The sequence below is a fragment of the Phyllostomus discolor genome, chromosome 2 (genome assembly GCF_004126475.2).
Source record: "Phyllostomus discolor isolate MPI-MPIP mPhyDis1 chromosome 2, mPhyDis1.pri.v3, whole genome shotgun sequence".
In the NCBI taxonomy this organism is placed as follows: domain Eukaryota; kingdom Metazoa; phylum Chordata; class Mammalia; order Chiroptera; family Phyllostomidae; genus Phyllostomus; species Phyllostomus discolor.
This window is the reverse complement of record NC_040904.2, coordinates 93,388,979-93,415,243: the sequence shown is the minus strand read 5'-3', so window position 1 is coordinate 93,415,243 and position 26,265 is coordinate 93,388,979. Positions and strand designations below refer to the sequence as shown.

Below are 26,265 nucleotides of genomic sequence, written 5' to 3'. Positions count from 1 at the left end.
CAAAGTTTTATAGCTCTTTAGCTATCTGACTCTGACTCAAAATAGGCCCTCAGTGTTTTGTTATTTATTGTTTGATCCTTACTGCCTAACAATGATTAATGAGCTATACCTGTATTCCTGTGCAAAAGCCCATTGAGGAAAAGGCTCTTGGCCCTTCTCCTTTGAGAGACCAGCCACCTTTCATCCCCAAGCAAATCATGTCTTGGTAGACTTATTCTCATCTGTGGTGGCTGGGGGGACCTTGCGGGGGGAGCCCCCCCACAATTTGCCTCACTTATCAATAAAACTTACTAGTTCTATAACCCTTGTGGACTTAAAGAAAAATTTGAGTTATGCTTCTGTGGTCTACTTTTCTTTGAACTACGAGTGTACAATAATTCACTAAATCTCCATTTCACATTCTTTCATGAACTTTAGAAATCTTGGTTACAAAGACATACCCGCAGGTTTTTGCAAGGTGTAAAATCCCATTTGATATCTCTGCTAAGAGCAGACACATTTACTCCTCGGGGAATGTAGATACTCTGGGTCTGACTGCTGATATCTGACAAAGGTCTTTGTATACCATCAAAAATGGCTCCCATAATGCCAGGACCAAGTTCGACCGAGAGGGGTTTACCAGTGCGGAGTACAGGATCTCCAACAGACACACCAGCTAGAAACAGCAGTTGAGGAAAACTCACTATGGAAGTTTAGGGATACTACCCAACATCCTGAGTGTTTTAGTGACGTTTTCATGGTGACCTATGATAAAACTCGTATCTAGTGATTCCATTTATTAGTTTTATGTCCAAACAACTTAATAAATATATATGTCCAAACAACTGAGCAGCACTTTGAAAGAAAAATATAAAGAGAAAACAATATATTTTAATTTCATTCTTAAATATCCTCAGTTCTTACAAATGGGATATATGTGCCTGTCAGGTATGTGACAGCAGTTTTTTCAAGCCTTGGAATACTTGATTCATATTCATTTACACATAATATTTACTTTTTAGCTTAGCAATCACCAAAAACTCAGCCTGGTGAACACATGACATCATCGAGAACAATACAGTGCAGCCATGTAATGAAACAGTTTATTATCTCAAGCTGCTAGGTCACATGCTGTCTGACAAGATGTCTAATATTCTTGTGTTAACTTCAAAAATTTTAAATGTCCTAGAACCCACATGAATTTGCTGCAGTTGCCCAGAGTGCCTTGGTGCAGTTTGGTAAACCACAGAACTAAAAATAGAAGCAAAAGCCTCTCCTTAATACGTTGTTTTACTATATTACTGAAGAACACCAGTCCCCTAAAAAGGGTATTAGTACCTAAGAAAAACTTAAAACCTTAAGAATTAAAAAGTGGGGTTAAAAAGGAAAAAAAGAAAACCTGCAAATAAACGCACTGAATCCCCCCCTGCTCTCATTTACCATAACATTCATAGGAGTAATATCTGTACAACTTTTATTGACAGCAATTTAGCAATATCTATAAAATTAAAATGCATAAACCTTGACCCCAAAATCCAACTTCTGTGAATTCATTCTATTTGTATGTAAAGGACTAGAAACAACTAAAATTTCTATCATTAAAAGAGTGATGAATAAATTATGTATACGCATATGATGAAATTTTATGTAGCTAAAAAAAGATTTAGGAGCTTCTATGAATTGCTCTAGAAAGATCTCCAAAATATATGTTCATTTCTAATATTTTATTATAAATTTTAAACCTATCACAAAGTTCATTTTACAGTGAACTCCATCCTCAACCTCTACTAGATTCTACCATTAACATTTTACTATACTTATCTCATATCTATACACTAAATTCTAAGTACATATAATATGCTATTTTCTAGGAAAAAAGGGAAGAAAAATACAAAATACATATTTATATTGACTCATATTGCAATTAACAAACCAGAAGGATATACAACAATAAAAAAACACTTAATAAAAAAGGCTGCATGCATGAGTGGGTGTATACTGAAAACTGGCCAGATACAGGATGACAAAAGCAAAGAGGACTGAAACTATATACAGGTTCGTTTGTTTACTTTAAATCTGCAAACCATGCAAAAGATTAAATAAAAGATAAAGGTCAGAATAGAAAAAAAAATCCTTTTGACTAGATACGATTTCAAAGCTACAAACTTCTCATTTAAGTTTTTGAGATGACTTTTTGTACCACTTTTAATTTTTCAATTAAATTAGTTTACTTTCAGCATCATATTATTAAATGTTTTCTTTTTTCTTTTTAATATTTTATAGTTTATGCTATTATAGTTGTCCCATTTTTCCCCCTTCAACCCCCTCCACCCAGCTGGCCCCCATTCCCACAGTCAATCCCCACACCATTGTCCATTTCCATGGGTAATGTATACATGTTCTTTGACTAATCCCTTTCCCTTCTTTCAATCAGTCCCCACCTCACCCCTCCTTCTTGCAGCTGTCAGTCTATTCCATGATTCTATGCTTCTGGTTCTACTTTGCTCATTAGTCTATTTTGTTCATTAGATTCCACTTACAAGTGAGATCATATGGTATTTGTCTTTCACTGACTGGCTTATTTCACTTAACCTAATAGTCTCTAGTTCTATCCATGCTGTTGCAAAAGGTAAAAAATTCATTTTTTTCACTGCTGTGTATTATTTCATTGTGAAAATATACCACAGTTTTTTTATCCACTCATTTATTGATGGGCATTTAAGCTGTATCCAAATTTTGGCTACGGTAGATAGTGCAGATGACTTAAATTTTTCATGTGATTTTGTTTTGAATTAGCACCCCAGTACTCACATAGACAGAAAAGTTATTGGCAAGCATGCATTTTAGTATGGAGGGAGGAAAAAAAAAAGATTTATTGTAAATAAATCTTAAATAGCTAAAGAATTAATGCTGATATTGAGAACCAATCTAAGTAAAATATACAAATGAAGCAAAAGAAAAAGTGTTTCTCTTCACAAAGCTTAACTCTTTATCACTTTATTATTTTTTTAAATTGTATTTATTTTTAGAGAGTGGGGGGGAAGGAGAAAGACAGGGAGAGAAACATCAATGTGTGGTTGTCTCTTGCGTGCCCCCTACTGGGGACCTAGCCAGCAACCTAGGTATGTGCCCAGACTCGGAATCAAGCCAGGGGCCCTTTGGTTTGCAGGCCTGCGCTCAGTCCACTGAGTCACACCAGCCAGGGCTATCTCTTTATTTTTTATAGAAAATTGAAAATACTATGTTTAAAAGCCAAAATTATGCTAACCGAACAAATAGTAAACATTCCTAATGCTAAAACTATAATGTAATGCATCACATAGCACTGTTTACTAGAAAAAAGAGAATGGTAACTAATTTATTTATGGATTTAGTATTTTAAACAGAAATAATTTGAGAATTTTAACCATACAAACTGATGATGTTATTCTGTTTATTGTTTCTTCTACAATATGTCTCTAATTGCTTCCCCCTAAAGATTGTGGACTACTGAAATATTAAGGGTAATGAAAGTTCAGAAGATAATGCTAATTTCTTATTTACTTATTTTTAGAGGAAGGGAGAGGACAAGAGAAAGAGAGAGAGAGAAATACCAATCAGTTACCTCCCACACAACTGCTACTGAGGACCTAGTCTTCAGCCTAGGCATGTCCCCTGACCTGGAATCAAACTGGTGACCTTTTGGTTTATATGCCAGTGCTCAGTCTATGAACCATACCAGCCAGGCTGGTAGAAGAAAGAACACTAATTTCATAAGAAAAGCAGTAATTCCTAGTATCTTTCTTCAATATCCTCCTATATAAATCAGACTGCTAACACCAACATTTCAGTTTCTGTATCACTGGTTGTTGCTTCTACTTTTGCCATAAATCCTTAAAATGTGACTTGTAGCAAGTGGAAGAATTTGAACCAAAAAGGATACAGGTTTCTTCATACACCTGGATAGTAGCCATGTCACCCTCCAATCGGATAATCTCTCCTACCAACTCGCTGTGGCCCACTCTCACCAGCTCGTACATGGCTGCACCTGCCATGTCACAGGCTGTAACAACTGAAAAGAACATGAGTGTTATGATGACTTAAGACACTGGAAGTTATAGACAATTAAAATATCCTGTAAATCCAATAAAACAGCTCTCATATATTTATAAGAAAAATAAAACATTCACTATGGAACATACATGTAGTTTCACAGAAAGACACATTTTTAGCATATAATATAGAGGGAAACAAAATTAATTCGTTAGGCTAAGGATTATTCATTTATATAATATAACCATAATAATCCATAATAACCCATAATCTAAATATGGGTTTTGATCAACTCAGCTTGCTAAGATTCATGAAATACTGGGTTTGAGGACAATAATAAAAACGTTCAAAACTAAAATCAGAACAGGAACTTTAGCTAGTAGCATGGTGGAATGCCACACAATCCGTTTGCTGTGCTGTCATCATTCCTTTGAGAGACAATATCTGAAACAACATTTTTACTCTCTACCACGTTATAGCAATGGCTTTTAAAACTTCTGGGACAAGGGCCTTTTTCCTAAACTAATGACAGTTCTACCTAGAAAAACTCACATATGCATCCACAAAACTTTTTTCATACACCACAGGGATATTTATAATCAGTTACCACTAATGGGTGAAATCTTGACTAAGAATCCACAGTTCTTATAAATACTGAACCAGAATTTGTACATACCATTTTGGGCTACATTGTCTACTACGCCAAAATTACCTTTCTGGTAGGGAGGGAAGGGTGTAAATTTTCAGAGAGGTATAGGAATAAATCTATTTTCAATATTTATCATTTTAATATAATTGATTAGAGCAGTATATTAGGCAATATTGAAGTGAAAACTATTAAAGTATTAAAATCTCACTAGTTTTTTAATAACAATGGAGATTTATTAATTTCCATATTTATCTCTATACTTACTATATAAGATGAATTAAAATACCAGAAATAACTAAAATTTTAAATCTTATTTCATAAACCAAAAGTATGCCATTTCTTTATCCTATTAAGTACTTAAAGATTATAAATAGATTCTGGGAATTTTCTACAAGTTTCAGAAAAATATTTTTACCTAAACTCTTTAGTGAGAAATATTTTATTTTATTTTTAGAGACAGGAGAAGGGCGAGACAAATAGAGGAAGAGAAACACCCATCGGTTGCCTCTCATATGCTTCCCGATGGGGTATCAATAATGTACGCATGTGCCCTGACTGGGAATCAGTCAGCAACCCCTTGCTCTGCTGAGCGATACTGGCTAGGAATACCTAAACTTTTTTGATTATGTTTTTTTTGTCTTTTCCCTAAAAGTTCTTGTGTGTAGCCTGTTCATCTTTTCTAAAAACTTATGATCTTCAAGGGGAAAATTGTTTCTCTGAATGGCAAAAGAGACTGAAAATTGTAAAATGTACTGTTTGCCACTGAGTTAAAGCTCAAACACCAAGTTCTAAGTGGTAGAAACTTCCTGAGGAGAAATACGAAGCACAGTGACTGCCAATCTTCATTTGCATGAACACCGAAAAGGGTCATTACCTCCACCTTGATTAGAACAACAAAAAGGCAACAGCATAAGGTTTATGAAAAGATATAAAGAAAAATAGACTTCCACTAAGGATTATAAATCAATGTGCACGTTTGCCTACAAAAACTGTGAATCATGTTTTGCAGTAGGAGTATAATAGAATAACAAAATGAATACTAGAATAAGATTATTTTAAATACAGTAGTACCCAAGGTTTTGGCAAAACGAACATGTGCTATAAAACTGCTTTCCATGATCAGTGTCATGTCATAAGACTTCTTTTCCACAGGTACTTGGTTAAGTGATATTTGAAACACCCACGCAGAAGGATTTATATATGTAAAGAGCTAGGGTTGATACTGCTGAGAAATGCTCTGAAAACATTAAAGCTTGAACCAAATTAACATATTTACTGAATACTTATAATTTACAAGGTATTATATACTAAAAACTATAAACTTTATATCTTTTTAACCTCAGATTCAATAAAAAATAGGTAAAACTCTAAACAGTGATTATACACTTACACAATAAACATGCTATTACAAATTAGCACCTCAATAATGATCAAATTTAGATCATGGGTAGTAGATGAGCCCTTAGGATGGCGGTATTACCTCAGTCTTAGAGCAGTCATAAAGTGTTTTTTCCCCCACCTTTACCTTCTTCCATTGCTTTTTAGGGAAGGGGGAAAGAGAGACAGAGAGAGAGAGAGAGATACACAGAGACAGAGACAAAGAGAAAGAGAGAGAGGCAGAGAGACAAAGAGAAACATCAATCAGTTGCTTCCCAGACACACCCTGACTAGGGATGGAACCTGCAACCTTTCGGAGTAGGGGATGATGCTCCAACCAACTGAGCCACACAGCTTGGCTGCAGCTATAAAATCTTTTCAGGACAGAATTTATGTAGGCGACCAGAACCTTGTGTATTTCTACCTAAAACACCTTTAAAAGACATTAACTGAAGTTACGAATATTTGCCATTGAGATTATTATATATTACTTACCAGGACCTGAGACCCCATGCACATAACCAAATGCACTTTCTTTATCTTCATTGAGTATTTTTGGTAGCTTGGAGAAATCCATCATGTTAATTTACCTATAGTAAAAAAATTGTTATAATTACAAACTCTAAAGCAAAAGAATCAATATAGGTGGCCAACTGTCATCTTCAATATTATTACCATCTTGAGTTATTACCAACTTTTCAAAGTAAAACATAAAATTCTTAAATTTGGTTAAAAGGACCTCATTCCTAGATGCTCTATAATTCCCTATGAAAAATATTTCATAGAAAATGCCAAGGAGTATAACAATGTGAAGTCTTCCCAATGGCTTTATCTAGCCCTACATCTTGCCTTCTCCCTCATTATCTTTGACCTTCTCTTTATTTACTTGTCCCCTTAACACAGGGGTGGGAAAAATTAGGTTTACAGTTATAATACAAATAAATAATACAGTAATTAATAATAATACAATAATAAACTATTTCATGTACTCAACTATAAACCTACTTTTGCCTACCCCTGTATACACTGAATTCTGCTGTTTCTCAAAAACATATACACATTCCTGCCTCAGGGTCTTCATACATGTTGCTCTCTCTGTCTGGAGTACTCTTCTTGCAGATACCTGCTCCTGTACCTCCTTCAGGTCTTCACTCAACTGTCCCCTATTTTAAGAAGCTTCTCTGCTCACTTATTTAAAATCACAACTACTTCCCTCTTTCACTACTTTATTTTTCACCATCTAACAAATTATATCTTACATTTTTTTTATTTTGTTGTTTAAGTACAGTTTTCTGTCTTTTACTCCCATCCCAGCCCACACCCCCCAAGCCCTCCCCACCCTCCTTCCCATTTCCACTTCCCCCTAGTTTTTGTCCATGTGTCTTTTCTACTTGTCTCTGTAAACCCTTCCCCTTCCCCCCTGAAATTCCCTCCCCTCTCCTGTCTGATCACTGTCAGCCTGTTCTCTATTTCAGCGTCTTTGGTTATATTTTGTTTGTTTGTTTTGTTGTTTAGGTTCCTATTAAAGGTGAGATCATAAGGTATTTGTCTTTCACCGCCTGGCTTATTTCACTTAGCATAATGCTTTCCAGTTCCATCCATGCTGTCAGAAAGGGTAGGAGCTCCTTTCTTTCTGCTGCATAGAATTCCATCATGTAAATGTACCGTATGTTTTTGGTTCATTCATTTACTGATGGGCACCTAGGGTGCTTCTAACACTTGGTTATTGCAAATTGTGCTGCTATGAACATTGGGGTGCACAGGTTCTTTTGGATTTGTGTTTCAGGGTTCTTAGGATATAATCCTAGCAATGGAATTGCTGGGTCAAAAGGCGGATCCATTTTTAGTTTTCTTAGAAAATTCCATACTGTTTTCCGTAGTGGTTGTACCAGTTTGCAATCCCACCAGCAATGCACTAGGGTCCCCTTTTCTCCATAACCTCTCCAACATTTGTTGCTTTGTTTATGGACGGCCATTCTGACTGGTGTGAAGTGGTATCTCATTTTGATTTTATGCATCTCTCTGATAGCTAGCAATACTGAGCATCTTTTCATGTGTCTCTGGATCCTCTGTATGTCCTCCTTGGAGAAGTGTCTGTTTAAGTCCTTTGCCCACTTTTTAATTGGGTTGCTTGTCTTCTTAGAGTGGAGTCATGTAAGTTCTTTATATATTTTGGAGATTAAACCCTTGTCTGAGGTATTGGCAAATATGTTTTCTCATACAGTTCGTTCTCCTTTTATTTTAATACTGTTTTCTTTAGCCGTGCAGAAGCTTTTTATTTTGATGAGATCCCATTTGTTTATTCTTTCCTTTATGTCCCTTACATTTAATTTTTTAATGTATTATCCATCTTTAAAAATTTTCTGAAAGGATTTTCCATTTTTTCCCCTTAGCAGAACACAGAACAGTGTAAGCAATTCAGTTCAATCTCTTTTCTTTATAGATGTACAAACTGAAGAACCTAAAGAATATACTATTTAAGGCTAATAAAAAATTGGTGGCAGATTCCAAAGTAGAAAGTTTATTTTTTTAACAACTGGTATAACTTATTACAGATGTTTAATAATGGAGATAAAATACATGTACATATACAAAGTTAAACAATGCCCCCAAACCAACCATAAAAGGTGACAGATCAACAAGTAATAGAGTATCAAATAATGTAACTTACATACTAAAAGTTCAAAGATTAGAATGTTTAGGAAAGATATGTTGAAGGTGTAGAATTTGGAAAAAATTGGAAAAACAAAGAGTAGCAAAGGCATTCTAGAAATAACAATGGGGAATAAAAGAGAAATAAAGGCATTCTAGAAATAAATATGGGGAAATAACAAGAACAAAAGAATGGAGAAAATACAGGAAATTAACAGACTGTTCTGGCTAGAATAAAACGGTTATATTAGGACAAAAGTGAGAAATAAAGATACAAAGGTAGAGAGAGCTTTATTTGTGGGTCTTGAAATGAATGCCAAGTAGACTTGATTCTACAAATAGGAAATAACTGAAGATTGGGAAAGAACTTTTATGGGAAAAATGATGATTAGTTAATTTAACAGATTACACTAAAAAACTCTAAAAATAGTTATGGCTTGAGTGTCAATGGAATTCAGTTTATTAAATGTTTATTGAGCTCCTACCAAAGAAAAGGAACTGTGTTAAATGTAGGGAATGAGGAGCATGAATAAAAGGAACTTTCACTGGTGCTAAACAACTGTACTATATAAAGCACATTGGCTTAAGTGTTCAATATGACCACACACTGAATACCAAGGAGAAATGACTTGGATGTGGGAGAAGTGTTACCAATTTGATTGAAGTAGAGAACACAGGTAGCTTGAAGTAAGTTTTGAGGCTTTTGTGGATGATTGAGTTAAGCCCAGATACAAAGAATACATAAAGCGAGGAAAACCAAACTCTGAGCCTTGGAGATCAATTCTGGTGATATGAAGAATGTTTTTCAGTCTGGAGAGCTATTGAAGGAGCAGTATGAGAACCATATATTCCATGGAACATAATCTGTAATCCGTTAACCAAGATAGCAAGGAATCAATGAGGGAAGTATAACAATGGAATCATTAACAGTGGACTTCTGGTTTGATATACTACTGCCATCAGAAGGGAGATGGTGGACAGAGCTAAAATTGAGTGATTAAAGACACAGGCAAGAGTGACAACAAAGATTAAAAACCTATGGAGATACGGGAAAAAAAGTTAATCAAATATGATCTAAGGAGCAGGAAATGTACCAAGAACTTGTAGATGACATTGGTGATAAGTTAGAAAGGAAAAAGAAACCAAATATTTCTAGAGTCACAAATATCACAATAAAGGATGAGGACAACTGGGGGCAGGGAGAATTGAATGTGGGGTGGGGGGCTGGTAGGGCAGGGGAGAGTAATGGGGGTAAGTGGGAACAACTGTAATTGAACAACAATTAAAAATTTTTAAAAAATAAAGGACACAAGGATTTTGGGGTCCTCAGTAGAAAAATTAACTGGAAGGGCATTTGAGGGAGGAAATAATGAAAAGGTGAAACTGGTTTAGCATGATTTTCAGCTTCCTAAAGAAGGGGATATTGATTAAGCAGGTATGAGACTACAAAGACTAGAATATAAAGAGATGGAACAAGTTTTTCTAGAAACCAGTTAGATAATGGGGGAGGGGGGAGGCGGATAAAGCTTAGGCACATATTTGAGAAATGGGTTGGGCAAAGTCTTTGAAGAAGTAGTGAATAAGCAAATGAGGTAAAAAAAATTTTTTTATCCTCACCAGAGGCCATTTTTTCATTGCTTTAGAGACAGAAAAAGAGAAACATTGCTGTGGGAGAGAAACATCAACTGGTTGGCTTCCCACATGTGCCCCAACTGGGAATCAAATCTGGAACCCCTGATCCAAGGGATGACGTTCCAATCAATTGAGCTGCACTGGACAAGGCACAAATGAGGTCGAATTTTAAAATCAAACATTTTCAAAGTCAGAAGAGAACTTGATAATCATACAGTCTAACTTCCTTCCCAAATATGGGTGTTTCCTCCTTGGCATTCATGATGCATAGTCATCTGTCTATTAAAGTGGAAATGGCACACCACCTTGAGTCAGCAGACGGGACACAACTGATTCTGCCAGTCACATGCTACAAATTAAAATCTCTTAATATGTTTCTTTGTAAGAATGGAATAATGCTTACCATCTACCCTAGAGTTATGATTAAATTACAAATTTATTAAAATGTTTCTTATGAAATGTAAAATGCTGATAAAAATTTTATCAGTAGTATTACTATTTAAACAGGGCCTCAACATTGAAAAATTCATTCTACTTTTAGAAATCTCCTCTTAGAGAATTGTCTTATATCTAATCCAAATCACTTTCCCCATAACTTCTACCCTCTGACCTTGTTTCTTTGAAGTACTATAGCCCCAGAGTAAATATGTTCCCTCTCCAAGTAAATTCTCTTTAGTGCCTTCAACTATTCCTCAAAAGATAACCTTTTTCCAGATCCTTTATTTCTAAGGCTATCCTTTTCTGGAAGTGTTTCATAATGTCAATGTTTATTTTAAATCGGAGCAAACAACATAAGAATAAAAACGGTATTCTAGATATTGTATGAGTAAGTACTGAAGAGTATCACTTCATTTGTTCTGAATGTTTCATTATATTACAAGAGACCAAGGCTTTGAGTCAAACGATTGAGTTTCAATTTAAAAAATGTCCTTGGGCAAATCAAATTCTTTCAACTTTAAGAGCCTTGGTTTCACCCGTAAAATCTAATGGGATTGTTATAAGGCACCTAGCAGTAAGTCTAAGAGAAAAGTAATACTGATAAAGTAATGTTCTGTTAATGTAAGCTAAGACTACCTAATTTCTAAAAACTACCCATTTATTCTTATCTTCTTTGTTGCTTGAACCAAATCTAGTCACTTGGCTAGCTTTTTCTTAGTTATTGTGCATACTTTTACCATAACTTTAGTTTCTAAAACTAAATATATTTTTTAAAGCATCAGTGATGTGCCAGGTGCCGTATTATAAGTTGAAAGTATAATGGAGTAAGACACAATCTCCCCCAAGGAGCTTCTGTCTTGGTGGGCTAAAAAGACAAACTGGTAATCACAATAAGGTGATATATGTGCTCTCATAGGAGCAGCGCAGGCTGCTGTAGAAGAGCATAAAACACAGGCAGTTGAACCTAGACTTGGGCAGGACAGGAGTGACTTAGAAGAAGCTGAGCTGAGATTTGAAAAATGACAAGAAGGCATTCAAGTTTACAGTAACGCTTCCTTACAGATGGTCCAAATCTCCCAGGGTTCATAAAGGTGCACATGAGGCAAAAATGGTCTTTTCTGATTAAAAAAAAAAAACTATCACTTCAGGATGTTTTTTATTGCCTTTAGGGAGAGAGGAAGGGAGAAATACATTAATTGGTTGCCTCCTGTATGCGCCCTAAATGGGGATCAAACACGCAACCTCATTATATGCCCTGACAGGGGATCAAATCTGCAACCTTTTGGTGCATGGGATGATGCTCCAACCAACTGAGCCATCTGGCTAAGGTTGATGTTCTAATATAAGAATGTATGTACTTTTAAGCCTTGGCTGGTGTGGCTCAGGGAATCCCCTGAGCATTGGCCTGAGAACCAAAGGGTTACTGATTTGATTCCCAGTCAGGGCATATGCCTGAGTTGTGACCCAAGTTGTGTCCTCCATAGGGGGTGCGTGAGAAGCAACCACACATTGATGTTTCTCACCTTCTCTTTTCCTCCCCTTCCCCTCTCTCTAAAAATAAATAAATAAAATATTTAAAAAAGAATTTATGTACTTTCATTTTAAAAAAGTGAGAACCTCCAAATGTATGAGCAATGATTAGTAGAAATCAAAAGGGTTTGTTCAAAATTCAGCTGCCTTGTGGATTTATCATGCAGCTGGATTATCCTAGTCACCATAAGAACTGATGATTTTATGGTTTTTAATATTTTTGTTTTTAGGAATATGTTATTAAGTTTATGCCAAAGACAGCAAGTGTCAGGTACCATGACATCAAATGAATAAGAGAATCAAGAGCCTAAGTGACAATTCTACATATTTCCTACTTAGAGATGCTTTCAACCAGATCCACAAATCTGCATTTATGTGATTCATAGTCTTACACAGTTCATACTTGAACAACACGTGATGTCGACCCCCCAACACAGTTGAAAATACACATATAAATTTTGACTCCCCCAAAACTTTACTGTGTACTACTGAGCAGAGGTATTACCTATAGCATAGCTGATTAACACATATTCTGTATATTTTAATGTAGTACATACTATATTTTTACAATAAAGTTAGAGTAAAGAAAATCATTATGTAGAATCTAGTGAAACAAACTGAACTAACAAAGAAAATGGGCACAGACTCCTAGATGGAGAGCAGAATGACAGCTAGTTGGGGGGAGGGTTTAGGGGTGGAGGGATTGAGCAAAAAGGAAAAGACTCATGGACATGGACAACAGAGTAGTGATTGCTGGGGGAAAGAGGTATAAGGGGACTAAAAGGTTATGTGGAAAAAAAAGATTAAATTAAAAAAAAAGAAAATCATAAGGAAAAGAATATACATTAGTATTACCTGCACATATTTACTGGGAAAAAATTCCACATGAGGTCTATCCAGAAATTATGCAGCCATGTAATATGAAAAAGAGACATTTATCAAAGATACAAGAAACATTGTACATAGGACAATGATGTCTCAGTCCCCTTCAAAGTAGGCACTTTGGGACCTCACAGTTATCTAGTGTCTGTCTCTCCCACTGTTCAAAGCACTCTGCAAAATCCTTTGTTGGAATTGCCATCAGCTGACCCATCGTATTTTCCTGAAATTCACTGATGGTCTGAAATGTCTTCCCTTTCAAAGGTGATCTTAGTTTTGGGAAAAGCCAGGAGTTGCAGAGCACCAAGTCTGGGCTGTAGCAGGGCTGAGTCACCTGGGTGATTTGATGTTTTGCAAAAAAAAAAAAAAAAAAAACCAAAAAAAAAAAAAAACCTCTGCATGATCCATGACGCATGAGCAGGCGCATTGTGATGAAGCTGCCAATCACCAGCTGCCCATAGCTGCAGCCTTATGAATCATCTGAATAGTTTCCATGGAGGAATGTTCAAGCTTAACACAAAATTTGGTGATTTGTTGCTCTACTTGCACAGTCATTTTGAATGCAATGGCCACACAGTACTCATGCTCATTCAATGGTGTCTACCACTCCCACTGACTAGTACAGTAGTTGTCACTGTTCATGCATTCATATTCCAGTCCATTCTCCTTGGCTGCCAGGTTACATCAATGTAACTATTGATGCATTCCCATTATACTATTCTCTTTATAGTAACAATGGCCAGACTTATTCTGGACAGACCTTGTGCGAGTGGATGCACTGTTTAAACCTGTTTTGTTCAAGGGTCAACTGTACGTGAATAAAATCAAGATGATTCTACTTCTTTAAAAGACAGTGTTAGAGGAGAAATGTACAACGATTATGAGTAATTTAGCTTTCTCTACTCCATTGTGTTATATGCAGAGAAGTGGTTGCAAAAACATCCCCAAACCAGGTCTGAACCCATCTTTCAGGTAAAATAAGAAAATTATGAAAATACCAGTTTTTAAAGCATAACGAAGGAATTCCAAGCACTTTTGTCCACTTTTGGTACTTTAATAAAAATTTTAATCTCACCTCCAGCAACACACAGCTATATCCTTGCTGTGCCACTGCCTGAAATGTTTTTTCCTCACTCCAACGAAATATTCCCCTTCCTCTCATTGTCACCCTCAATCCTCTTACCTTGATTTTCCGTGGAGCACTTATAATTAACTACTGAAAGATTATAATTATTCATGCACTTGTTTACTGTCTGTATCACTATATAGAATCCAAGTTTCATTAGGTGCAAAGAAAACAAGTACTCAGTGAATAGTTACTGAATAACTTCAGATCTCCTTAATACCACCCCCCTTTAACACATAGGGAAGCTGAAAGAATGGAGATTTAAGTAACTTGACCCAAGACCACAGAAGTAGCAAGCAGTAAAGGTGGGATTTGAACCAAGGCAGTCTAACTCCAAAACCTATAACCAGGATGCTTTCTGTTCTTTGCATCTAAACAAATCTATAAGGTACAGGGGACAAAAGTCTGCCTTTAAGGTAGTAATTTATTGGTTTAGACATGGAGATGCAGTACCCCAATTCCCGGTCCTGAAAGGACCAGGAACTGTGGTCAGTGGGCAGCCAACAGCTGTCAGCCCTTCAGGGTAGGTCTGTGCCTAGCCTGAATTCACATCCTTCAGAGAGCAACCTGAACCTGGCGACTGAGCAAAGTGGAGATAATAAAGGCCCAGTCACATCAGCCCGATGTGGGATATGCTAACAGGCAATACTCCCCTCCAGATTCCCTACCAGTTTGGCTGAGGTTTTGTTGGACTTGCATTGCATTTCAAATTCTTCTGTCTAACTCTGCTTCCTTCCTTTTACACAAATTGATTCCTAACAAATACCTTATATATCAAAATCTTTCTTGGCATCTTCTTCCAGAGAACCCAAAATATTCAAAAAATAAAATATAGAACAATTACTCCCAGATCAACTAAAACTTACGACTCACACTTAAACCACTACATGTAATTTTTGGCCTGTTTTGTCTTGGTTATTTTGTGAAAATGGGAAAAGAAATACAAAAGTGGGTTTAGAAAGCAGGACATGTAGTTCAATGCTCAGGCTACATCAAGCAACTGACATAAAGTCCACGTTTCCATACAATCAAACCTTAGTTTCTACAAGGAACTCGCTCCTCATCCTTTATATCTTAGATGGAGCCCCACCATCAGTAGTTAAAGAAAATAAGTCCCAACTCATAAAAGTTTATTTAACTTCTAAAGTACTGTATTTTGATAGAATTGGAAAGCATTTTTTTTTTAGGTCCAGACACGGCAGGCTCCAAACTCTTAACAGTCAAACATCCAACAGCAGAATGACAAGCAAACCCTGAAGTGAATAACCTCTCCCACTCTTCTTCTCCCCATAATTTTGACTGAGAAAAGGATGTTGTATCAGTGAATTATCACTGCGAGCAGTGAAATTTCTTTGTATGCTCTTGTATACATATTTTTAATGTTGAATGTAAATTTTAGTAAGTACTGGCATTTTCTCCTAATGCCAGTGTTTCAACAGCATCGCACTGAACAAGTATTGCTTTTGATATGTTTTCTGCTTGCCTGCATTTGCTCCTCTTCATCATCACATACAATGTCTGTTTTACAGAAAAAATATGCTACCTCTTCACAAATAAAATAAAAATTATTTATTAGGTAGATGCATTATGTTGACTTCATTACTGAATTGGGCTGAGCATATAGCAATTTGATAAGCATAGTCAACACACATTAACATTGAAAATATAATTATTCCCCGGAAATTTGCTTCACTCTTAAATGCTTATGGCTCTGTTGTCAGTGGTTTTCAACCTTTTTCATCTCATGGCACACATAAACTAATTAGTAAAATTCTGCAGCACACCAAAAAAATATTGTATTTTTTGTCAATCCATCAAAAAAAAAAAAAAAAAAAAGGCATTTTGATTCATTCACACCAGACAGATATTGTTGTGTTGGATGCTGTCATTTTTTAAATGTGACAATCTACAGGAAAAGAGGTCAATGCCCTGACTAAATAGTCAGGTACTGTATGTTTTAAAAAGTCCTGCAGCACACCAGTTAAAAATTGCTGCTCTCTATGAAAAAGCAGAGGTTTTTAAAGATGTTAAGAAAGCAACCTCCCAAAACATTTCAAGTTGCAATGAGAAAACTATAGTGCAGGTCAGGTTTACTGAAAGTTAATCTTATCCTAAATCTCCATAAGGTCCGAACTATCATTCTGATTTAATGCTAAAGTTTTTATGCTATTTAATTATTTCTTGCCAATAGAATACGCAGCTATTCTTGCTGCTCTCAATCATTTTAAAAATAAAAACATGATAGTTGCTTTCAAGAAGATAATGTGGTATACACAGCTGTACTCATAGAGAAATCAACTCAATGATTACATCAAATTTTTGCCTTAAGCTGTCGACCCTTACTTCAAGGATAACTGTAATTTACAAGTAAGATTCTTACAATCACAAATTGTAGGGTCTCCCCCATATTTTTTGAAATATCGAAAACAACAACAACAACAAACAACCCTGCTGTAGAAGAGGAAATATCCAGAAGGTTAGCACAGGCAACCATCTGCTCTAATGAGTCATCCGTCTCCTCCACACACACTGCAGAACACTGCAGTGGCAAAATCACAGCACACCAGACGGCCCACTTTATTCTCCTTCCATTTTACAAGGCCTACTCCTACAAGTACATTGCTACTGGTTAATGTACTATACCTAGTAATCTCATCCCAGAAATAATTTTTTACTACCAGTCTTGGATGATACAGCTGACGGGACCAAGGATGAGGTGTTATATAAAAGCTAAATATCAAGGTTCTAAGACAATGTTTATATACAATTCCCAGGACACTTCATTGACACTGAAATATTATTTTAATGTAACACTTAAAAAAGTACATTCTATCCAGTTGATTAAGGACTACTTTTGGAAATAATAGCTAAAAGATGAAGAAAAGTCTAGTTGATTACAATAAAATACTTATTTGCAGACACAGTTTACCTTCTTATTGAAAGTAATCATGAATTTTTAAGAGTTTACATTCCCACCAGCAGTAAATGAGTTCCTTTTTCTCTACAACGTCTCCAACACTTGGTATTACCTGTCTTGGTAACAGCTATTCTAACGTGAGGCAGTCTTTTATTGTAATTTCGATTTGCAATTCCCGAATAGCTAGTGAAGTTAACATCTTTTCATGTATCTGTTGGCCATTTGTGTGTCTTCTTGGGAGAGGTGTCTGTTTAGATCCTGTGTCCATTAAAAAATGTGTTTTTCTTTTACTGATTTCAAAGACAGGGGAAGCAAGGAAGAAAAAGAAGGAAACGTTAATGTGAGAGAAACATTGATCAGTTGCCTCCTGTGTGCCCTGACTAGGAATCAAACCGGCAACCTTTCAGTCTGCAGGATGATGCCCTGCCATCTGAGCCATACCAGCCAAGGCAGTACTCTGCCCATTTTTTAAAAACTGGATTGTTTGTTTGGTGTTGAGTTGTATGAGTTCTTCATATATTTTGGATATTAACCTCTTTGACAGAGCTGTTGTTTCCAAATATCATCTCCCGTTGTATTTGTTGCCTTTTTGTTTTGCTGGGCAGAGGCTTTTTAGTTTGATATAGTCCCATTCATTTATTTTCGCCTTTATTTCCCTTGCCAATTGGGATCAAATTCCTAAGTTTAGTAACCTTAAGACCAAAGTCTGAAAGTTCAGTAACTATGTTTTTTTCTATACAATTTGTTGTTTTAGATCTTTAGTTTTTTTTTTAAGATTTTATTTATTTATTTTTAGTGAGGGAAGGGAGGGAGAAAGAGAGAGAGAGAGAGAAACATCAGTGTGCAGTTGCTGGGGGCTGTGGCCTGCAACCCAGGCATGTGCCCTGACTGGGAATTGAACCTGTGATGCTTTGGCTTGTAGCCCGCTTATTTAGGTTTCTGATTCATTTTGAATTAATTTTGTACATGGGGACAAAATGTAATCTAGTTTCATTCTTTTGCATGTGGCTTTCCAATTGTCCCAGCACCATTTCTTTAAGAAGCTTTCTTTTCTCCATTGTGTGGCTTTTTGGGGCACCTTTGTCAAAAAATTATTTGCCCATACACATGCGGTTTTATTTCCAGGCCATCAATTCTGTTCCATTGGTCCATCTGTCTGTTTTTCTGCCAATACCATGCTGTTTTGATTATCATTGTTCTGTAGTCTAATTTGATGCCAGGGAGTGATACCTCCAGCTTTGTTCTTCTTTCTCAAGACTGGTTTAGCTATTCAGGGGATTGTGTAGTTCTATACAAATGTGATGATTTTTTGTTCTATTTCTTTAAAAAACATTTGGATTTTGATGGGGACTACATTAAACTTATATATTGCTTTGGGTAATGTGGCCCTTTTAACTATGTTGATTCTCCCAATCCGTGAACACTAAATAACCTTCCATTTCATTGTGTCTTTTTCAATCTCTTTTAATAGTGCTTTGTAGTTTTCAGTATGTAGGTTCTTCATATCCTTTGTTAGGGGCCAAGACTTTAAAAATCAGTATTTACTTCAGGCCAAAGCTAAAGCCAAATATCATCACAGAATGACCTCCTGATATAAAATAAAAAGGTTTGTCGAAAGTTAAAAATGTTATAATTTTAGTGGTTATTTTGTTTAATCTCATCAATCCTAGAACACCAAATAATTCTACAAAGAATAGGTAAGAACCTTCTCTCTATTATTCTGTCTGGTATTATTTAAATTTCTACAAACATACTATTAGCTCAAAAAGGCAATGATACACATATATGGACAGACTTTTGACAAATGTTCAAAGGCAATTCAACAGAGAAAAAATATATTTTTTAACAAGTGATGGTAAACAAATAGGTAAACACAGAAAAGGTTATTTCAATCCATACCTTGCACCATAGACAAAAATAAACTAAGAACAGTAGGCCTAAATACAAAACCTAAAACTTTATTATAAAACTTCCTTAGTCACTTTGGATTAGGTAGATTTAATTAAGACAGTACTGAAAGCACAATGCATAAAAGAACAAATAGATAATTATACTTCATGAAATTAAAAACTTTTGCTCTTCAAAACAAAAAACAAGTTATGAACTGAGGAAAATATTTAAAAAGCATAAATCTGATAAAGGGCCAATTTAAAATATATAAAGAACTCCCAGGACTCATGCCATTCCACACCTAGAATGGCTAACATTTTAAAAGACTGACTGCAGGAAGTATTGGTAATGATGCAGAACTAGACCTCTCATGCACTGCTAGTATGAATGTAAAATGGTACAACCACTCTGGAAAACAATTTTCAATTTCTTACAAAGATAAACATATACCTACCATATAATCCAGCCATTATACTTCTTGGTGTTTACCCACGAGAAATGAATGCTCATGTCCAAACACTTTTATGTGGATGTTCACAGCACCTTTATTCACAATAGCCAAAGAGTGGAAACACAACCCCAATATCCATCAACAAGTAAATGGATAAACAAAGTGCAGTATATCCATACAATGGAATAATACTCAGTAATAAAAACAAATCACTGAAACATGTAACAACTTAGAGTAATCTCAAAATAACCACACTAAGTAAAAAAGTAGACAGAAAAAAATGGTTCCATTTATATAAAATTCTAGAAAATGCAAATAAAGGCACCTTGGGACCTCACGCAGTTCCCCCAATTGTCGTCAGCTGCCCTGTCATATTTTCCTGAATCTCACGACAGTCTGAAATCTCTGCCCTTTCAAAAGTGATTTTAATTGTGGGATAAGCCAGAAGTCACAGGGCACCAAATCTGGGCTGTAAGGGGGCTAAGTCACCTGGGTGATTTGATGTTTCTCTAAAAAACTCTGCATGAGATGTGATGCATGAGCAGGAGCATTGTTGTGATGAAGGTGCCAATCACCAGTTGCCCATAGCTGCAGCCTTCTGAATCATCTGAATAGTTTCCATGGAGGAATGTTCAAGCTTGATGCTAAATTTGATGCACATTTGTTGCTCTACTCACTCAGTATGCATGCCTCACTCAATGCCATCTACCTCCCGAAGTTATCGTTGTTCATGCAAGCACATGCCAGTCCACTCTCCTTGGGTGCCAGGTTACAACGATGTTGCACAAACTGTTCTTGTTATATTAACAATGGCTATACTTTTTCTGGACAGACCTCATATAATGCATCATATATTAAATTCCTTTACATGAAAACTTCTGGTCAAGATGGCAGAATAAGTAAATCAGAATTGTATCCTCCCACAACCACGTCAAAATTACAACTAAGAACCACCATCATTCAGAACTGCGTGAAAGAAGAACTGCTGAATAGAAGTCCTATGGCCAGGGTTACAAAGAAGCCAAATCAAGACTGGTAAGGGGGGCAAAGCTTTAGAATAGGCTCATCCTGAACTACCTGTGGTGGTTAAAAATCAGGTGGTTAAAACATATCTGTGGCCCCTATGGGTCTTCATGCCCTACCCTCTCCACATTGCCGTGTTGTGAGGCACTCTGTGACCTGTTCTGTGACCCATATTTAGCTGTGTTAGGATCCGTGTGTTCAGTGGTTTATTAGTTGCCATTACAACTTTGTCTGAGTAGAGTTCTGAGTTCTTACAGTTCAGTATCCCACTCTCTATTTACAATTGGTGTTAGTGTTAACTCAGCTCTACCTAACATGTAGAAACAAGCATACAAAATGAGGAGACAAAGATACATGTCTCAAATAAAAGAACACAGAAGAGAAATCCAGAAAAAGAACTAAGCAAAATGAAGGCAAATAATCTAATAACAGATGCAGAGTTCAAAACACTGGTTATACAATGCTCAATTAATTTAGGGGAGGAATAGATAAACTTAGCGAGAACTTCAACAAAGAGATAAAAAAAATAGAAATACAGACAGAAAACAAAACAAAAAAAACTAGTCAGAAATGAAGGATATACTAACTTCAGTTATAAAGATTATATTCAGTTTATATTCCTTATAAAGAATATAGGGAATCAATATTAGGGAGTCAATAGGAGAGTACATGAAGCAAAGGGTCAAATCAGTGATTTGGAAGACAAGAAAGCAGAAAACATCCCATCAGAAAAGCCAAAAGAAAAAAAGAATACAAAAAATTGAGGATAGTTTAAGGAGCCTTGGACACAAAATCAAGCATACCAACATTTGCATCATGGGGGTGCTGGAAGAAGAGAGAGCAAGTAATTGAAAAGCTATTCGAAAAAATGACAGAAAACTTTCCTGACTTGGTGAAGGAAACAGACATACAAGTCCAGGAAGCATAGAGTATTTCAAAAGAGATGAACTCAAAGAGGCCCACACCAAGACACATCACAATTAAAATGCCAAATGTTAAAGGCCAAGAGAATCTTAAAAGCAGCAAGACAAAAAGCACTTATAAGGGAATGCCATGAGACTGTCAGCTGATTTCTTATCAGAAACCTTACATGCCAGAATGTAATGGCACAAAAATATTCAAAGTGATGAAAAGCAAGGATCCATACCCAAGATTACTCAGCAAAGCTATCATTTAAAATGTTAGGATAGTTTCCCAGACAAGGAAAAACTAAAGTTCATCCCTATTAAACTGGTGTTATAAGAAATGTTATAGGGTCTTCTAGAAGAAGAAAAAAAATTTAAAAATAGGAATAAAATGGCAATAAATACATATCAATCAACAATTACTTTACTTGAAAATGGATTAAATGCTCTAATCAAAAGACATATAGTGGCTCAGTGGATAACAAAAAAGACCTTTACATATGCTGTCTTCAAAAGAGTTACTTCAGATGGAAAGATATACACAGATTGAAAGGGACAGAAAAAGATATTGTATGAAAATGGAAACGGGGGAAAAAAAGCTGGGGTAGCAATACATACACCAGACAAAACAGACTTTAAAACAAAGGTTTGCTAATATTTTGTTGAGGATTTCAGCATCTATGTTCATCAGGGATACTGGCCTATAATTTTTTTTTTGTAGTATCTTTTTGTGGCTTAGGAATTAGGATAATGCTGGCCTCATAAATGAGCTTAGAAGTCTTTCCTCCTCTTGAATTTTTTGAAATAGTTTGAGGAGAGGTATTAGGTCTTCTCAGAATGGCTGGTAAATCCACATGTGAAGCCATCTGGTCCAGGGCTTTTGTTTGTAGGGAGTTTTTTAAATTACTGCTTCAATTTCACTAGGTGTAATCTGTCTATTCAGATTCTGACTCTTTCTGATTTAGTTTTGGAAGACTGTATGTTAAGATCCAGCCATTCTACTTCTGGGAATATATCTGAAGGAAACCAAAACACTAATTCAAAAGAACGTAAGCACCCCTGTGTTCATTGCAGCATTATTTACAAACACCGAGATATGGAAGCAGCGCAAATGTCCATCAGTAGATGAACGGTTAAAATAGCTATGAAATATTTACACAATGGAATACTACTCAGCCATAAAAAAAGAAATTTTTACTGTTTGCGACAGCATGGGTAGACCTGGAAAACATTATGCTAAGTGAAAAAAGCCAGTCAGAAAAAGACAAATACTGTATGATTTCACTCATATGTGGAATCTAATGAACAAACTGAGTAAGCAAAATAGAGAAAAACTCAAAGTTAGAGAGCAAGCTGACTGCTCTGAGGGAGAGTTGGGATGGAGGGATTGAGCAAAAAGGAAAAAGGACTCACAGATACGGACAACAGTATGGTGATTGTGGGTGGGAGGATAAACAGTAATGGAAAAAATTAAAAAGAAAAAAAGGAAAAAAAACGTTACTACAAGAGACAACAAATGACGCAGCAATTCCACTTCTGGGTAGTTCTCTGATTAAACCCAAAACACCAAATCAAGAAGATATATATATCCATACGCTTATTGCTGCATTATTTTCAATACCCAAGATATGGAAGCAACCTAAGTTTCCACCAATAAATGAATGAATAAAGAAATAGGGCATACACATAATGCAATATGACTCAGCCATAAAAATGAATGAAATCTTGCCATCTGCTATATAATATGGATGAACCTAGAGGGTGTTGTGCTGAGTACAGAAAGTCAGACAGAGAAAGACAAATGTCACATGATTTCGCTTACATGTGGAATCCAAAAAACAAATTAACAAGCAAAATAGAAACAGAGGACATTGAAATCATCCTATTGTGATATAAAAATAATATATATTAATATTAGGAAAAAATAAAACTATAAAAACTGAAAGAAAGAAAGAGAGGATATAGAACATTTTGAAGACTTCCAAATGGGATGGGGGATTGGGTAAAAAGGTAAAGAGGTTAAGAAATACAAATTGGTAGCTACAGAATAGTCATGAGGATGTCAAATATAGCATAAGAAATATAAACAGTAGTATTGTAATAAATATGTTTGGTGTCAGATGGGTAGATTCATCAGAATGATCACTTCACAAGTTATATAAATGTCTAATCACTTGGTTGTACACTTGACACTAATCTAATATTGTAGGCCAACTGTAATAGAAAAATAAAAAATTATTTAATAAGAACACACCACTGCCTATGGAATACTCTTGCCAAAAACTAGAACCTAAATATGATCAAGTCTCTAGATCACACTAACCATTTTGAAGAATACAGAAAATGAAGGGATGTATTAAATGACACCTAAGGGATGCAAGTAATAAAATCCAGATCATAAAAATCTATATAAGACAAATTACTCAATTTATTTAATAAGTAAATTGAAATAAATTATAAGAAAATCAGACAAATTCGAACTGACTCAATGGATACTTGATAATATTGAAGAATTATTAATATTTTGATGTTTCTGTATCATGACAAAAATACTCCTTTACATGCTGGAGTGTACTTCTGCTTTTTAAAATTCTGTACTTGCATAAACCTAAAAATATATCTGTACCTATAAAATTAAAAAAATTCTTCAGTCATGTGGATAAGTCAAAACATTTTCACTTAAGATATCCAAGTAACGCCCTGGCTGCTGTGGCTCAGTGGATTAAGCATCAGCCTGTGAACCAAAGGGTCACCGGTTCGATTCCCAGTCAGGGCACATGCCTAGGTTGCAGGCCGAGAGGGAACCCATCAATGTTTCTCTCACACATTGATGTTCTCTACCTGTCTTTCTTTCTCCCTTCCACTGTCTCTAAAAATAAAAAAATAAAAATAAAAAAAAAGATAGCCAAGTAATTAAGAAGAAATCATGTATATGTCCTATTTTTCCATACCAAATAAAAAATTTTTCTGTCCAAAGCAATGACTTCTGAATGTAGAAAATCAAATGTACACATGGTATAGTACAAAAATTTTAAAATTTTAAAACAATTTTATTTCCTTTAGAAATAGAGAAAAGGGGGAAGAAAAAGGGAGAGAAACATCAATCAGCTGCCTTTTGCGTGCCGCTAACTGGCGACCTGGTCAGCAACGCAGGCAGGTGCCCTCATTGATTTTAGAGAGAGAAGAAAAGAGGGGGGAGAGAGAGAGAGAGAGATAGATAGATAGATAGATATCAATGGGTTGCCTCCCACATGTCCATGATTGGGGATCCAACCCACAACCCACGTATATGCCCTGACTGGGGATCTAACCTGCAACCTTTTGGTGTACAGGATGATGCTCCAACCAACTGAGCCACCTGGCAAGGACTCTATTTTACTTTTAAATAAATATTTAAAAGTTGAACTAAGAAGTAGCTAAAACAAAGTCTGGTTGTTCTGCATTGCTCAAGCACATCTGGAGCTCTTCTGCATCATACCATGAACTACTTAACTCATTGTATTTTCAATGAAATAAGCTTAATTTTCAGAAAAGACACCAAACACGGCATGTGGCAGGTACAATTCTTAAAAAGGCTTACCATCTAAGGAACAATGGCTTCTACAGGTAGCATTAAGAATCAAAAGTGAAAATGTTATTGTAGTAATTTAGTCAAACATTGATACAAACCGCCCCCCCCCAGCAACCAAAACATCATAGGTTAAATCTGAAAATACGTATAAAATGCCATCAATTTTTTAAAAACTAATTGCAATTGTCAAACTTATTAGAATTAACAAATATAAGGGGAGTTTCAAATCAATTAAAGTAATTACTAGGTAATTTTATTCACAATTGTGGCAAATTTTAAAGATGGCTTTAATAGTTTCTGGTAAAAATAAAAAATTGTTGCAGTGAAAATATTCATCTACTTCAGCTGTCTTTACAAGCACACACACTGTGTGTGTGTATATGTGTATTATATACATAATACATATATCCTACACATGAGAATACATTTATTAAACCAAAGTCACTTTCATCTCACAATATAAAAAAAGAGAATAGTAAAGCTTTTAAAGTTTGTACATAAAGAAATTAAAGAGAACACTGTTACTGACTACAATTTTACTGTAATAGAGAACTTGACATTGAAGAGAATATTCAATAATCTCTTAATGTTTCCTTAGAACAAATGAGTAATGATTTTTTTCAGGATTAAGGTGAAACATAAACTCATGATAGCTATACTTCAATTATTGCTTAATTTATTGATATTTTCCAATACAAGACCCCTAATCCTTGTGAATCATCTCAATCTAGAAAGGGAAAAATTTTTTCTAGTTCATATCTCCATTATTTTCTCTACATTCCCATGTCTATTTCACTTGAGGATAAAATTTAAAAAACATTTAAAATGAAAGGCAAATATTTTAGACATAAACTCAAAAGTTCCTGTTCTATAAATCTGTATGATTTTAATATATTCCTATAATCCATTGTAGAAATAATAATTTAGAAATAAAAGAACTACTTCCTTACATACTAATGATCATATGCTTTGGAAAATCTTTTTTATAGGAAATATTAAGTCATTGCAGTTGCCAAAATAATGGGTTTTATGTTGCTATTTCTTATTTCCTATTAATAAATCTGCTTTAGAATCTTTGGTCAAAGTACATTATTTTTCTCCTCTATTTTTTTAATAACCTCATTCTAGTTCTTTCTCAATACCCCCAAACTTCATTTCAAATTCTACTCCTTTCTCCATACTTCACATGTGTTACTGAATTTTATAAAATGTCT

General features: G+C 35.4%; 1 protein-coding gene across 3 annotated transcripts in view; it reads right to left on the bottom strand.

The window, feature by feature from the left end:
- ATP6V1A (ATPase H+ transporting V1 subunit A) overlaps positions 1-26,265 on the bottom strand; it is a 59,615-nt gene that overhangs the window by 29,534 nt on the left and 3,816 nt on the right. For 2 of the 3 annotated variants that reach the window (XM_028503565.2, XM_028503572.2), the window contains exons 2-4: positions 6,533-6,627; positions 3,902-4,030; positions 441-655 (exon numbers count right to left, since the gene is read on the bottom strand). In XM_028503565.2, coding sequence (XP_028359366.1) covers positions 441-655; positions 3,902-4,030; positions 6,533-6,617 — 429 coding nt within the window. In that variant the 5' untranslated portion in view covers positions 6,618-6,627. Of the gene's footprint in view, positions 1-440; positions 656-3,901; positions 4,031-6,532; positions 6,628-13,144; positions 13,177-26,265 lie in introns of those variants that run through there. The other variant, XM_028503590.2, reaches the window with a different exon arrangement.